Source organism: Trichechus manatus, unplaced genomic scaffold (genome assembly GCF_000243295.1).
Source record: "Trichechus manatus latirostris isolate Lorelei unplaced genomic scaffold, TriManLat1.0 scaffold00180, whole genome shotgun sequence".
NCBI classification, from domain to species: domain Eukaryota; kingdom Metazoa; phylum Chordata; class Mammalia; order Sirenia; family Trichechidae; genus Trichechus; species Trichechus manatus.
Window position 1 is genome coordinate 4,722,222 of NW_004444116.1, and position 16,953 is coordinate 4,739,174.

Genomic DNA, 16,953 nt, shown 5'->3' on the forward strand with positions numbered 1-16,953 from the left:
GGGAAACAAGCTGTCAAAACTCCTCAAGGCATTTAATAAAAGAAGAATAAAAGTTGGACTCAGTCAACAATATCTACAACAAAGTCATATTAATAAAATACAGTTTGTTACTGACACAGAAACAAATAAATCAACAGAAGCAAATAGAGAGTGGAGGAACAGGCAGTGTGTTTATAAGGACTTGGAAGATTATAGAAATGGCATCATGTATCTGGGAAGAAGGAATAGCTAATTAGTCTGAGTACAGAGAAACAAAGCAGAGCCAGGTCTGACTGATTATCTCACAGCATATGTCTATGTGAAGTCTGTTAAAAAAGAGAAACTGAGAACAGGAATTGACGGGTTCCTCTGAGTACATAGGAAAATCACAAAGGTCACTGACCAATGTGGAATGCACCCAGAAATAGATAAACAGAAATAAGGAGACACAGTGACTATGAAATCACACAAATCCCTTTCTGTGACAAGTGTGAAAGAAAAAAAAATCAATAACAGATATCTTACTCTGATTTTAAGGGTTTTTTTTCTTACCCAGGAATCCAAAAATTAACCATAAAAAAGGCTGACCCAAACTGCAAAAACATTGAGTGGTTTCTTTCACTAGAAGCTGCTCTGCAGCATTATAGATTTGACTTTCTGGCTAGAAAAGTTTTTGATTATTTTTGACACAAGACGTCTATTAACCATGTTTTTGTTTGCTGCCATCAAGTCGATTCTGACTCTTGGAGACCCCATATGTGCAGGGTAGAACTGCCACATAGGGTTTCCAAGGAACAGCTCTGACGGATTCGAATTGCTGACTTTTTGGTTAGCAGCCCAGCTCTTAACCTCTATTTAACCAGGACCTCTCTTTTTCTATTAGCATCTCATAAACAGTAAGATTTCTTGGACCAATGAAGACTCTCTTGACTGTCATTACTGAAACATGTACCAGTTATTACTAAGAAAGGCAATTTAAAACATAGAATCACAAGTGATTTAGCAGTTTTTAGCCTATCTGTGAAAAAGTGAAGCTTTCAATGATTTTACTCATTTGTAAGGTTAATGTACACTAACGATTCTGTAATGTTCCTTGGACTTGGCCAGACATAACTCTGGCAGCATGCTTATCCATTTCCCACTTTTGCCTCTTTGAACTTGTACAAATAAAATCTTTCTTTTTGCTCTACTATAACTTTGTGGTGATTTTATGCTAGGACAAGAATAAAACTTACGTTTCAATTTCTTTGGGTTTTGATTATTTTTAACACAAGACGTCTGTTAACCATGTTGTTGTTCCTTGCAGTCAAGTCAATTCTGTCTCATGGAGTTCCCATGTGTGCAGGGTAGAACTGCTCCATAGGGTTTTCAAGGCTGTGATCTTATGGGAATAAGACATATGCACACCTATGTTAGTGGTAACATTGTTCACAATAGCAAAATGATGGAAACAACCTAGATGCCCATCAACAGATGAATGGATAAACAAACTATGGCACATACACACAATAGAGTACTACGCAACGAGAAAGCACAATGATGAATCTGTGAAGCATCTCATAACATGGATGAAACTGGAGGACATTATGCTGAGTGAAATAAGTCAATCACAAAAGGACAAATATTGTATGAGACCTCTGTTGCAGAAACCGATGAAAACGTTCACACAATCTTGAACACTTAGCTGTTTGTGCCAACAGAGAGGGATTCCTTTCTGTTAACTCTAAACTGCTCAAAGTTTTTTTTATGCAAAGAATTTAAATTTACTCAAAGCAACTTCATCTTTCTTCCTGCTTCCTGAGAAACAATCCTTGGAACTTCCTGAGTAGCTGAGGTGTCTTTGTTATTTATAACCTCCTGAAAACACTTGAGAATTTGTGAAATGAATAGAGGCTGGCCAGACCACAAAAATCCACCTGGTGGCCTGACATCAGCTGATCTTATGGAGAGGAGCATGATTCAATCAGTCATGCTAAGATTATCCAATAGTTAATATTCTACTCTACAGTTCTTGCTTTCCCTCCTTAAAAACTCATTGTAACTGACCTAAGCTGAGTCTCTGTTTTTTCTGAATGCAGAGGGCTCCCTATATGCATTCAGATTAACTTCTCAAATAAATCCTATATGCCTTAATTTCTTTGTGCTTTGATTATTTTGACAACTCTAAAAGGACTAGAGTCCTAGACAGCAAATATAAAACTCTAAATTCAATAAACAGAAATAGCTCCAAAATTTGTGGGGCAAAGTAAAAATGCAGAGTTGTTAAAAAATTGCTAAAAATTTCAAGATGGTAACAGGAAAGCATTAAATGAAGTGTGGGGCCTTTTGAGCACAGAGTCCTCATTGGATAGGCCACATTCCAAGGAGGTTGCCCTTGCTTATAAAAGACAATACTGTTATGACTTGAGGAGGAAAATTATTTTATAAACAAAACTCCAGAAAGACAAAACATAAAGAAGAAAATTTCTTCCTGTGACTTGATAAAGTAATAGATTTCTAGTCAACAAAGGAAGATACATAAAATTGCAAGAGTGACATTTTGAAAAAATGATGGCTGTGATGTTCTGTATTCACAAGTTCTTAGTGAAGACCATCTGGAGCAGAGCACAGACCAGACACTCTTCTAATGGCATGGTCAACAAGTGTTTATTACTCACAGAATAAACAGGACAGAGATGAGTACAGCCATCCAAGCATGCCCCACTTTGCACCGTGGGAGTAGAATGCCTAAGTCTCTCTCTCCCAGGGTTAAGTACTAACAGGACAGCCATATCTACGTGCCAAAAAGCATGTAGAGAGAACAAGCAGTTGAAGGCAGTAATAAAAGGTAAATTAGAAGGGGTAATAAAACTGGAAGGCCTCCATGGGGCAATGGACATTACTCATTGCCCCTGTTGGGGGCAAGGCTGAGGGAGTCACCATTTTCTGATGGCTATTCTAGATTTTCTTGGTGTCAGGAGCATTCCTTCCCTCTTTGTTCCACTGAGATAGCTTAACAAAGTTTTGGGTTTCCTCAAAGAGCAATCATCTCCCCTTAAGGCGCTTATTTTACTTTGTGTAAATTAGGAGTTATTATGTCCATTAGCATCTAGGTAGACAGTGATGGGGCAATTATATTATATAGTTATTATAATTATATTATATATTATTATTATTATATAACTTACCTGTGCAAGTAGCAATGACCACATGGATGTTGTCTCTAGCACTTGTTGTTGTGTAGTTAGTTGCTGTCAAGTCAGTTAGGACTCATGAGGCCCTCAATTTGAATCATAGCTTCACCAATTTATCACGAGACTCTGGGAAATTTGCTTAATTCTTTCGAGCTTCACTTTTCTTATGGTAAAATGGGAATGAATTCAGTACTTCCTTCCTTGAGTCTTTGTAAGAATTAAATGTGCTAATACATATAAAGAACTCAGAAAAATACCTTACAAGGAATCAGCACACAATAAATGTTATTTTTTGTATTATATTTGCAATATATAAAAGAACAAGCAATTATTAACATCATGAATATATAATGAACTCCTGCAAAGCAAAAACAATGGAAACTCAATAAAAGATGGACAAAGAATATTGCTTTGACAACTGTTATTAGAAAGCTTGGACATATGGCAGATCACACAGATATTTCTCTTGTATACAACAGATGAATTTTCTTACCTAAAAGATACAGCAAAAAGTGAGAATACACACTGGAGACACGAGCATCAATTTGCCTAACAGAGAATTGTGAGCTTCTGGAACCTAAAATTAAAAGAAATAGTTTAGTGTTATTACCAAAAGCAAAAAGTCATGTTTAGGAGAAATAACAAGCAATACTAGTTCTCTTTGTTCTTTGGTTTTCATAGAAACACAGAAATAAGTGAATAAAATATTAAAGATAATTGTCTTTCTTTACTAGTCAATGGGATGTGACTGGCCCCCATTCCTTAACTGTCATGACCAACTTTCTTTCTACTTTATACACCAGAGTACCTTCCAAGGGAACCCTCCAAACGAGAAAGTGAATCCATATCACTGTCCTAGGAAAGAAAAGGAAATTTGACTAAGGAAACTTAACAGGCAAATGACACTTGTGTTGTTGTCCATGATTCTGAAACTAAGGAATTAACATAGTAAGGTAAGAGAATAGGAAGAAATTGTTTTGTTTTGTTTTTGTTAATGGAACTCAAGATAGAAATTATCCAAGGTTACTTCTTCATATTGCCAAGTGTGGAAAAGTATCCTGTTTATTCTTACAACAATTCTTCTCATTACCTAGGGACACTCTCTCTCAGGACTTTTATGCCTAGAGATCTGTGGCTAATAAAATGGCAGGCAGAATTTCAGGAAGGGAAAAAGAGGATTTTGAAGATGAAGAGCTTATGCTGCAATCCCAGCATGAATTCTCACTTCGAATATTTTTCTATTTGTAATCACTTGACTGTACACCTGAAAAGTGAACAATTTTCTTACCTACGAATCTGAAAAACTCTATCAGGTAAGAGAATGAAATAGGAGACAGGCCGCTAAGTTGTCCATATTTTCTATCTGTTAGTGAGTGATCTGTGCTTGCTATTAAAGATAAATGCCCAGCATTGAAAACAGATGTCCTATTTCATAAATGAATTGTGGTTGTGGATTATGAAGGCACTTTAATGCCCACATTTTTGTTACTATTCTCATTCTCAGTTCCACATGCCTGGTTCTCTAGACATCCTCCAAAGCCAGACAATAATCTCTAAATGTTAAAATTGCAGTGAAAGAAATCATTAGAACATAGGAGTCTGATTTCTATTTTTTTTTTTCAAAGATAAGAAGAGTTTTACTTTCCCAAACACATTTTTATGCAATACTGTTTTGTGGGCCAGAAAATCAAAAATGATATTTAGCATGTCATCTGTATTTTAAACAAAAATGGTCAAATTTTTAAAATACACAAAATATACATGGCTATCAAAAACAGTTACACTGAACGGTTTGAAGGTAGCCCTTCATTGAGATGCTGTAGCGATTAGATAATTTCTCAAAATTGCTTCCACATATTAAAAATCTAGAACCTCACGGGTTCCCTTAAAGTGTTCCCTAATTAATTCATGTTTTCACTCTTACTCATCTCAAATCATTTCCACCTACTGTCAGTGGTTTCTCCAACCTTGAATGATTCCCCTTTTATAGGAAACTACCCAATCTGCATCTCTATTACAGTTCTTACACTTCTCTCAGTGCCCCCTATTCCTATAAACGTCCATCTCATCCTTGCATCTTCCATCCCAATAAGGAAAAGCTTAGCCATGCCATCTGAAAATGAAAGGAACAAAGAGGAAGCTATTTCACAAAAGTATGTCTGCTTTCATCAGTGTACCTAAGGGAGATAGGTTAAGTGCTAGATTACTAACAAAAATGTTGGTGGTTTAAACCTACCCAGAGGCACCTTGGAATTAAGGCAGGGCAATCTACTTCCAAACAGAGGCATAGCAAGGGTAACAAGCAGCCAGGGGCAATCTCTAAGGTGCACCCTTCCCAATTTCAAGATGCACAGATGTTGATAGCTGTGACATGTTAGCAGAACGATTTCCTCCCTTTTGTTAAGCTGCCTCAGTCAGGCACCTTTCATATTTGTGGCACCTCAGATGTCATTCCATTCTTTGTCTTGTGCCCTCTTGGGCTTGCACCTGGGGGCAAGTGCCCCCCTCAGAGTCCCCTCCCTCGCTACATCTCTCCTTCCAAAAGGTTACAGCCTATTCCAACCCTACACAAAAGGAAGCCATTAGTTAGAATCGACTAACGGCAACTAACAACAACAACTTTTCAAACAATGGAAGAAAAAAAAGATTCAAAAGTTTGACTGCCTCTCAGTAAAGTCTGAATTTAGTCAAACATTAAACTTTCTTATATTAACTTATTTACAATTTTATCAAGTGTTTTAACATTCACTGAAGAAAAAACTATTATTTCAATTCTGCAAATGAAATGAAAATTAATGTTTTTTTAATTAGAAAACCAAAATTTTAGTTGATGGAAAGGGCAAAAAAAGACAACATGTTTTTTTTAAATGAGAAGAACTGGAAATTTGTGGGGACTTTAGAGAGAGCTGATATACAGCAGATAGCCTTTTGGGGTGATGGAAGGCAATGTGACTGCCAGTGTCAGATTAACGGAGCTAGAAGTGAACATGATGAATTTCACTTGAGGCTAGATGTTCCTTAATAGCTAAAGAGTGATGTTATTGCAGGCAAGATAAAGATAGGACTTGAGGAAATAGATCACAAGAGAAGACAGGACTTCAAGGAGACTGAAGCCATAGATAATCCAAGGAGAGGTCCCCATGGGGTAATCTAAGGGAGGAACTGATGAGCCCATTGGAGGAAGAACTTTACTTACCCAGGGGTTCAAGGATATGATAAAGAAAAAAGAGTCCCAGAGCAACAAGAAAATGGAAAATTTATCACCAAAGAAGTAACTTGAGATTCTACTTTGAGAAAATATTAAGGCTCACATTATAGGAATAAACTAAGCTTATCAGCACATGTATCAATGATAACATTTCAAATAAACCTCAGGCTAAGAATATCTGATTAATGTGGACTCTTTTCCTATACTCGATAAGGCTTCATTACCTTCCTATGGATGTGGCTCAGAAAGGGATCAGTGAGGAGATACCTCTAGGCCAATTTATATTCTAAGATAAGGGAAAGCTATTACTACTATTTTAAGGGGCTTTTGTTTATTTCTTTAAAAAGACTTTGTGGTCGTTAAAGAGCTTAGTGACTTCTTCCCTATTTATTTTCATTAGGCTAAAATCTTCCACATGGCTTCATAGCAGGTTTAGAGATAGCAGTGTGGTGGACTACTTCAAATTTATACTCTATTAGAGCTGACTTAGGAAGATGAAAGGATAAGTTGTATCACAATATAGATGTTCACAGGCAGAGAAAACGGGAGGCTGATAATATGCTCTAGATCTCTGAGAGAAAATAAAATACTAATGATAAATCAAATAAAGAAAAAATAACATTAAGTCAGACAAAGAACAGACATGTAGCATTAATATTTTACAGATTAATGACTGACATTCTATAAAACCTCTGAGGTTGGAATCATGTAAAACAATTATAAAAACAAAACCATTTGCCACTGAGTAGATTTTGACTCATGGCAACTCCATGGGTTACAGACTAGAACTGTGCTCCATAGGATTGTCTTTGTCGTGATCTTTACAGAAGCAGATCACCAGGCCTTTCTTCTACAGAATCATTGGGTGGGTTCAGACGGCATTTTTTCTGTTAGCAGTGGAGGGCAAATCGTTTGCACCACCCAGGATCCTTCAATATAACTATATTCTCTCTCAAGACATTTTGTCTTGGTGAGAAAATCCTGGGCCGGGAGGATTCTGACTCTCATTAGAGATAGTGCTCCATATATTTATTTTGTCTTTTCTTTTAAGTGATGCTGAATCAAACCTCAGTCACTGAATTTCTTCTCCTGGGAGTGACAGACATCCAAGAACTGCAGCCTTTTCTCTTTGTGGTTTTCCTCACCATCTACTTTGTCAGTGTGGCTGGGAATGGAGCTATCCTGAAGATTGTCATCTCTGATCCAAGACTCCATTCACCTATGTATTTCTTCCTGGGAAACCTCTCATGTCTAGATATCTGCTATTCCACAGTGACACTGCCAAAGATGCTGGAGAACTTCCTCTCTACACACAAAGCAATTTCTTTTGTGGGATGCATAAGCCAGCTTCATTTCTTTCACTTCCTGGGCAGCACAGAGTCCATGTGGTTGGCTGTGATGGCCTTGGACCGCTTTGTGGCTATCTGCAAACCACTTCGTTACACTGTCATCATGAATCATCAGCGCTGTACCCAGATGGCTGGCACAGTCTGGGTCATTGGGTTTTTCCATGCCCTGCTGCACTCCATAATGACTTCTCACTTGAACTTCTGTGGTTCCAACCAAATCCATCACTTCTTCTGTGATATTAAACCATTGCTGGAGTTGGCTTGTGGGAACATTGAGCTCAACCAGTGGCTGCTCAATACCGTCACAGGGACCATTGGTATGGGCCCCTTCTTTCTCACCCTTCTCTCCTATTTCTACATTATCATCTATCTTGCCTTCAAGACCCACTCTTGCAGCATGCTTCATAGAGCACTATCCACCTGTGCCTCTCACTTCATGGTAGTTATTCTTTTCTATGCACCTGCTGTCTTTACCTATATGCATCCTGTCTCAGGCAGCTCCATGGAGCAGGACCGGGTCATTGCCATCATCTACACTGTGGTCACTCCGGTACTAAATCCACTGATCTATACTTTGAGGAATAAGGAAGTGAGGATGGCTTTGATCAGGATGATCAGAAGGAAGCTATAACTGGAAGGATCTAGAGAACTCTTCTGAGGCATAAATAAGCAAGCAATGAGAAAGTTGAGATCTGAATTTATACTACTTTGCAAATTGTTTACAATACGTATGAAAGTGGACTCTGAACAAAAGAACTATAAATGGTAAAGTCCATTCTAGTAGGTTTTGTTGTTGTTAGGTGTCATCAAGTTGATTCCGACTCATAATGGCCCTATGTACAACAGAATGAAACACTACCGGGTCCTTTGCCATCCTCACAATTGTTGTTACGTTGAGCAGGTAGGTAGGTAGCATAAAAGAAACTTAAACAAGTTGGACACTAGCCATGGAACCCTCATGCTAAATGGGTTTTGAGGATATTAATTGAGATAATTGATTTGTTACATATTCTACTGTATTCTTGTATGAAATCAGGTATAGAAATATGCCTATATTACCCACGTATATGGTAAATAGATAATATTTAAGTTTGTTTATCTGTGTGATCCCTTTAAGTTAGCACATTTTAATGTGAGCAATAACATTATTAGACTTTTATATTTTGAAGTTTTTTTTTCATGGCCATGGTTACTTAATTGTCAAAGCAAATGGTAACTCACATATGAATTAAGGAGAATTCTTAAGAGGTATGTCATGATTTCTTGTTCACCAAGCAGAAGCAAATCAGTAATTAAAACAAATGAATTGTAATCACTGATCAACAGAAATAAAATAGCCAACTGTTCTTCTAAAGAGGTCTGGAATCTCTAACTTCAGAGATCTTTCATAAGTCTACTGGCTGAAAGGCAATACTGAATGTGGGTGAAGTATGCACAACTTGAACAAGGTAAGTGATGAGACTAACAAGTACAAAAGGAAAGGGACATTTTTGGTAAATGTTATAAACTACATAATTTTGCAATAATAACTACAAAATACGTGTGTGGTTACATAGGTATATACGTATGCATATACGTGTAAAGTAAGGTATACACGTGTATATACATGTGCACTTAGAGGTCTATCTGTAGGCATATATATATGTGTGTGTGTTTGTTGTTTGTGCCATATATATTTATATTTATAATAAAGCACACAGGGGGCACAGTAACAGATACTTCGTAGACATGACAAAACACCTTGTGGAATCAGTTTACTGGGTTTGGAGGCTTAGGACCACAGTCTCATGGGACAACTCAGTCAAATAGCATAGCACAGTTCATAAAGTTTAGGTTCTACAACTAGTTTCGTCAGTAGCATCTATGCTCTTAAGAGCTTGCAAGTAGCTATCTAAAATACAGCTACTGGTCTCTACTAGTGTGGAGCAAAAAAGAAAGAAGAAAACAAAGACTCAGAGAAGAAATTAATCTACAGGACTAATAGCCTACACGAATCACAGCCTCGTCTATCCGGAGAAGAGAACTAGATGCTGCCCAACTGCCACTACCGACCATTCTGATCAGGAACACAGTAGATGGTCCTGGAGAGAATAGGAGAAAAATGTAGAACAAAACTCAAACACTTAAAAAAGTTCAGACTTACCAACCAGTAGTTTCTAGAAGAACCCATGAGACTATTGCCCTGAGAAACCCTTTAAATTTTGTACTATATCTGCTCCTGGAGGTCATCTTTCAGCTAGATAACAGATTGGTTTATCAAATAAAAAATAACACCCGTGAGTGCTGCGTGCCTTTAAAAAACCATCTATATGAGACCAAATGGTCATCATTTACCCTAAAGCAAAGACGAAATGGTAAGGGACAGGGGCAGGGAAACTAGATTAATCAAAAGGGAACAACCAGAACGGAACTAGTAAGAATGTTGACACATTGTGAAAAATGTAACCAATGTCACTGAATGACTTATGTAGACATTGTTGAAAGGGAACCTAATTTACTGTGTAAAAAGAGAATAAAATACCATAAAAAATAAAACTACAAGCAGGTCCGTCTCAAAAAAAAATGAACTGACTGAATTATTAAACACAACATGATTAACGTAATTGATATCACTAAATTGTACAACTGAAAAATGCAAAATGGGCAAATGTGTTAGATATATTTTTACAACAATAAAAAAAAAGAATTATTGTGAAATACAGTGAAAAGTGGAGTCTGGTTGAAAAAAATCCTTTCCTATGTCATTCGTGTGTTACTTTCCCTTCGGCGTTTGGTGATTGAAAATGACTTTCAATAATTCTTCCACTTTCTTGTCTTGTTTTTCTATTTCTATCTCTCTCCACCCCACCCCCCTTTTCTTTTAACGGATTATTATAATGTAAGTCAGGTGAAAGAGTAAGAATTCATCCAAATTTTGTTTTCTTTTCTTTCTTGGCACAAAACTCCCACTGAAGTGAAAACAATAAAGTCCTAGTTGTTGAGGTATTTCTTGAGTTAATAGACAAATTATGTTCCTCATATTCTAAGTACCTAGACGTGCCTGCTGTCCCTGAAAGTGTGGTGGGGTATCAGCATTTCTAACTATTTAGAGAGACATACAGACAACACGATGAAAAGATATTTGGAACCAGTGAACTGAGTATTCAAAATCTTTGCATTCACTTTTGCAAACCCAATAAGTTAGTTTTGACCTCTCTCCTGTGTTCTCGTCTATCTTCAACTTCACCTTCGTTGGTCCTTCTATTCTATTTTATATATATATATATATATTTTATTGTACTTCAGGTGAAGGCTTACAGAACAAATAGTTTCTCATGAAACAGTAGTACACATATTGCTTTATGACATTGGTTAACAACCCCACAACATGTCAACCCTCTAACTTCTCAACCTTTTTTTTTGGTGAAAATACACATAGCCAAAGATATACCATTTCAAAAATTTCTACATGCACAGTTCAGTGACATTGACTACGCTCTTCCAATTGTGCTGCTATTCTCACTTAAGATGAAGGCTTACAGAACAAAATAGTTTCTCATTTAACATTACTACACATGTTGCCCTATGACAATGGTTAACAATCTCACAATACATCAACAATATCCTTACTCAGCCTTGGGTTCCCTGTCACCAACTTCCTTGTCCCCTCTGCCTTCTGGCCCTTGTCACTGGACTATTGTATCTCATTATTCCCATTTGGTTTTACGGGGCTGTCCACTCCCAGGCTAAACGGTGAACCTCAGAGATAACTTCACCACTGAGCTAAAAGGGTGTCTGGGGGCCATACTCTCGGGGTTTCTCCAGTCTCCTTTAGGCCAGTAAATCTGGTCTTTTTTTGGTGAGATAGAATTATTTTCTACATCCTTCTCCAGCTCTGTCCAAAACCCTCTGTTGTGATCCTGGTCAGAGCAGTCAGTGGTGGTAGCTGGGCCTTCGATTCTATTTTTGTTGATGAGAATAAGTGTGTGTAAAGAAGGCACCATCCACTCTGAACTGTCACAGAGTAACAGTAATGCATCATTTCTGCTTGCATTTCTGTTGGTAAGAATTTGTCACATGACAATCTGCATGGAGACTCTGAACTACAGAGGACCACATGGAGTTCTGGTGATCTCTTGCTACTTAACGTACTAGTGCCCTAAAGCTTAGTGGCTTAAAACCTTGTGGGTCAGAAATTGGGAAAAGCACAGCCTACCTAGAAGGGTTGATTTTATTTAATCGTATCTGAACCCTCAGCTGGGATGACTTGAACAGCTGGGTATTGAATAGGTGAGAGCTGACAAAGTCTCTCTTTCTCCCTCTCTCTAGCTTCTCCATGTGGTTAGCTTGTGCTTCTTCACTAGGGAAGCCTCCAAGGGCTGACATTTAACATGGTGGCTCAGGGACCAACAGACCAAGGCAAACCCTTCCAGTTGTCTTAAGACTACCCTCAGAATTGGCATTAACATTACTTCTACTATCCTTTATTAGTGAAAGCAATCATAGGCCAAGCCAGCCACAGCGGAAGAGGTAATAGATGCCACTTGAGTCCTTGGGTTGTGCAAACCCTTTAAACATTCAGCTGCTAACAGAAAAGTTGGAAGTTTGAGTTCACCCAGCATCTACTCAGAAGAAAGGCCTGTCAATTTACTTCTGAAAAGTCAGCCACTGAAAACTCTATAGAGCAAATTTCTACTCAGACACACATGGGTCTTCATGAGTCAGAGTCACCTCAACTGGTTTATGCTTCATTTCTGGTGAAGCACTGGTGGTTCTATGGTAGAATTCTCACCTCCCATGCAGAAGAACCAAGTTCAGTTCCAACCAATGAACCTCATGCACAAACACTGCCCATCTCTTAGTTATGCTTTACATCTTGCTGGGATGCTAAACAGGTTTCAGCGGAGCTTCCAGACTAAGATGGACTAGGAAGAAAGGCTGGCAATCTACTTCTGAAAATCATCCAATGAAAACCGTAAGCATCACAACAGAAACAATCTGCAACTGATCACAAGGATAACACAGAACCTGGGAGCGTTTCATTCAGTTGTGCATGGGGTCATCATGAGTCAGCAGCCAACCTGATGGCAGCGAACAACAAAAACATACTTGGATCACATTATAGTATTAATTTCCATTTGCTTAAGCACTTTTTAATATATTTATGGCCATTTAAGTGTTTTACCCATTTTTCTATTGGGTTGTCTGCCGTTTCAATTACTCTCATAGAATATGAATCTAATTATAAATTCTTAGTCAGAAAGATAGATGACAAATATATCCCTGACTCTGTTATTTACCTTTTTATTCCCTTGATGTTGTCTTTTGATGAATAGAAAATCACTCGGATTCTTTCAATTTATTGAATCCTGAAACTTGTCCAAATTATGTTTTCAAAAGTTTAAGGATTTAACGTAAACAAAAATTAATAAGTATTAAGTCAATTAATTACATGAAACATTTCACTTAAATATTGTGACTTCTTCAGTTTCAAAGATACCAGATATAGAAATTGTTCACTCTATTGGAAAAAGCTACAAAAATTTTAATTTTAAATTTTTAAATTATGAAAATGATTTGAAGACTAATTTATGCCTCTAATAGATCACCTAAGAAGCAGTTTTATAATATATATTTTAGTTCAGTTAGAGGATCAAATGATACACATTAAATTATTTCACTATAACCATACACACACACACACACACACACACACACACAAAAACAGTTGCAGGCAAGTCCATTCTGGTTGTTAAATATTCTTCTTGACACCCCTGAATGAATACCTTCAGAACTATTTACTTCAACCATTAAGTACAGGGATACACCCATCCTAAGATCAGTTACTATACTATTCTGGCCTTGGGGGTTCCTAGAGGTCTCAACTGGTGTCAATTCAAACTCTAAGTACTAGGAATGGCAGGCCTATAGTTACACTTTCCTAGGAGATACTTTCTTTATTTTTGTTTTTTGTTTTACTCACAGTCTAGTCTACAACACAGGAACTTCTTCCTCATATTCTTTTGTTTATGCATAGACTTTTGTCTATATACCTATCAAGATAAAATATGGTCAATACGTCAATAAAAGGTTTTATTGACCAGAAAAAAATGTTTGTGAGCAGGGAAAATAGCTCCAGAGAAATGAGCTTGTCACATTACAATTTTTGATCAGCTTATATATGGTACAAACTGTCAGGGGATTTCCCAAAATGATCCTTTGTCATTCACTTAATCAGCAGGAGGTGTCTTGGATTGTTTAAGTTTGCAAGTCTACATTCTATAGGCTAGTTGTGGCTTTTCTACTTCTGAAAAATTTTCCCAAAACTGTCTTTATTACGAGTTTTTAGTTTTGGGCAAGGATTAAGAGTTTAGTTTAAACTGGAAGCTGGATAGGGGGCAGAGGATGTGCACATTTTCTTTAAAACGCCCCTTTCAATACAATGATATCCTTCAAGAATTCTGTCTTGACCCAAAGGCTCTCGGTTTTTACCAGCTGTTTTTTACTGTCCTTTGGTCTTTCTTCTACAAAATTTCCTTTAACATTGAAATTTCCTGGGAAAAGAGCTGTTAAAACTCCTCAAGGCATTTAATAAAAGAAGAATAAAGATTGGACTCAATCAACAATATCTACAGTAAAGTCATATTAATTAAAATATAGTTTGTTACTGACGCAGAAACAAATCAACAGAACAAAATAGAGACTGGAGGAACAGGCAGTGTATTTATAAGGACTTGGAATATTATAGAAATGGCATCATACATCTGGGAAGAAAGAAGAGCTAATTAGTCTGAAGACAGAGAAACAAAGCAGAATCAGTTTTAACTGATTATCTCACAGTATATGCCAATGTGAACTCTGTTAAAAAAGAGAAACTGAGGACAGGGATTGATGGGTTCCTCTGCATACATAGGAAAAATCGTAAAGGTCACTGACCGATGTGGAATGCACCCAGAAATAGATAAATAGAAATAAGGAGACACAGTGACTATGAAATCACACAAATCTCTTTCTGTGACAAGTGTGAAAGAAAAAAAAAATTAATAACAGATATCTTACTTTGATTTTAAGGGTTTTTTCTTACCCAGGAAACCAAAACTTAACCGTAAAAATGGCTGACCCAGACTGCAAAAACATTGACTCATTTCTTTCACCAGAAGCTGCTCTGCAGCATTGTAAATTTGACTTTCTGGTAGAAAAGGGTACTTAATAATAAACTCATTACCTCATGATTTAATGAAAAAGACTGTGAACTTCTTAAATTTTAATTTCAAGAGGTCTCATAGCTACAAATGACTGAAGGGCCAAATCTTCAGGCGCTACTTTTTAAAGTTAACTCAGTAACCGTTAAGTATTTTGGTCACCATGGAAACTTGTACTCATTAAGAAAAAATATTTAAGCTTCTGTGAAATCCCCAGTCCTCAGGAGCTTTACTTTTTCTTCATTTACTTCATGCAGGGAGACTCCGCTCCCCCCGTTTGGAAATTCTTTATTAAATTATGAAGTTGTCAAATATTATTGTTTTGATTTTGTTACAGTTGTAATTAACCTGCTTTGAGCTACTTGTTTTTAGAAAGAAAATAATCTCCCTGCATGCATACAGAAGACTACTAGGATGATTTAGGGGTGGAAATTGGAGCCATTATTCCCTGTCCTTGAGCATAAAGAATGTGACCCAGCTGGATCTGGATTTTTAAGAATTCACAAGGACACATCACCTGGGACCTGAGGTCGAAAAACAATAGCTAGTGCAATCTTGGAAAATATCTTCTAGGGAAACACTCACATAAACAAATCTTAGACAGAGGGTCCCTGGTTTCACAGTCGTTAGAGTTTGGCTGCTGACCAAAAGGTTGGCAGTTTGAATCCACCAGCTGTTACTTGGAACCCTATTGGGTAGTTCAACTCAGACCTATAGGGTTGCTATGAGTCAGAATCAACTCCACGGCAACAGGTTTTTGTTTTGTTTTACAGACAGAGCACAAAAGACCTATATATTTTTCCACTCTTAACTTTTTCTATTCTAATTGCCATTGAGTGGATTCCAACTCATAGCAACTTTATAGTACAGGGTAGAACTGCCCCATAGGGTTTCCAAGGAACAGCTTATGGATTCAGATTGCTGACTTTTTGGTTAGCAGCCGAGCTCTTAACCAATATGCAACCAGGGCTCCTCTTTTTCTATTAGCGTTTCATAAATAGTAAGATTTGTTGGACCAAGAAGACTCTCTTGACTGTCCTTACTGAAACATGTACCAGTGATTATTAAGAATGGCAATTCAAAACGTAGAATCGTGGTGATTTAGCAGTTTTTTGCAAATCTGTGAAAAGATGAAGGTTTCAATGATTTTACCCATTTGTAATGCTAATGTACACTAATGATTCTGTAATGCTCCTTGGACTGGGACAGACAACTCTGGCAGCATGCTTATCCATTTCCCACTTTTGCCTCTTTGAACTTACACAAATAAAATCTTTCTTTTTACTCCACTATAACTTAGTGATGATTTTACCCTAGGATAAGAGTAAACTTTATGTTTCAATTTCTTTGAGTTTTGATTATTTTTGAAACTTTTGTTAACCACAATGTTCCTTGTAGTCAAGTCAATTCTGACTCTTGGAGACCTCACATGTGCAGGGTAGAACTGCTCCATAGGCTTTTCAAGGCTGTGATCTTATGGAAGCAGATCTCCAGGCCTGTCTTTCAAGGCATCTATAAGTGAGTTCAAACCACCAACTTTGAACATTTAACTCTCTGTGCCAACAGAAGGATTCCACAAACAAAAGTAACTCAGCACAAGAGAGTAAGAAGAACAAAGAAAACTTCAGCACCACAAAAAACAGCACTACAAAATAACAGCAACAAACTCACATCTATCAATAATTACACTGAATGTAAAAGGACTCAATCCACCCATAAAGAAACGGAGAGTGACAGAATGGATAAGAAACAGGATCCATCAATATGCTGTCTACAAGAGACACACCTTAGAAACAAAGATGTGAATTTATTAAAAGTCAAAGGTTGGAAAAAAATATATCAAGCAAACAACTACGAAAAAAGAGCAGGAGTGGCAATTCTAATCTCAGATGAAATAGACTTTAAAACGAAATCTACCATAAAAGACCAAGAAGGACACTATATAATGATTAAGGGGACGATCCATCATGAAGACATAACCATAATAAACATCTACACACCCAATGGCAGGGCTCCAAAATACATAAAACAAACTCTAACAACACTGAAAAGAGAAATTGACA

At 37.2% G+C, this 16,953-nt stretch overlaps 1 protein-coding gene across 1 annotated transcript; it reads left to right on the forward strand.

Annotated features, from left to right (window-relative positions):
* The first annotated feature begins 7,413 nt into the window (after positions 1-7,413).
* Positions 7,414-8,467, forward strand: LOC101349484 (olfactory receptor 12D2-like). The gene has a single exon (XM_004387098.2). The coding sequence runs from the start codon at positions 7,414-7,416 to the stop codon at positions 8,338-8,340; it is 927 nt and encodes a 308-aa protein (XP_004387155.1). The 3' UTR covers positions 8,341-8,467.
* The last annotated feature ends 8,486 nt before the right edge of the window (positions 8,468-16,953 follow it).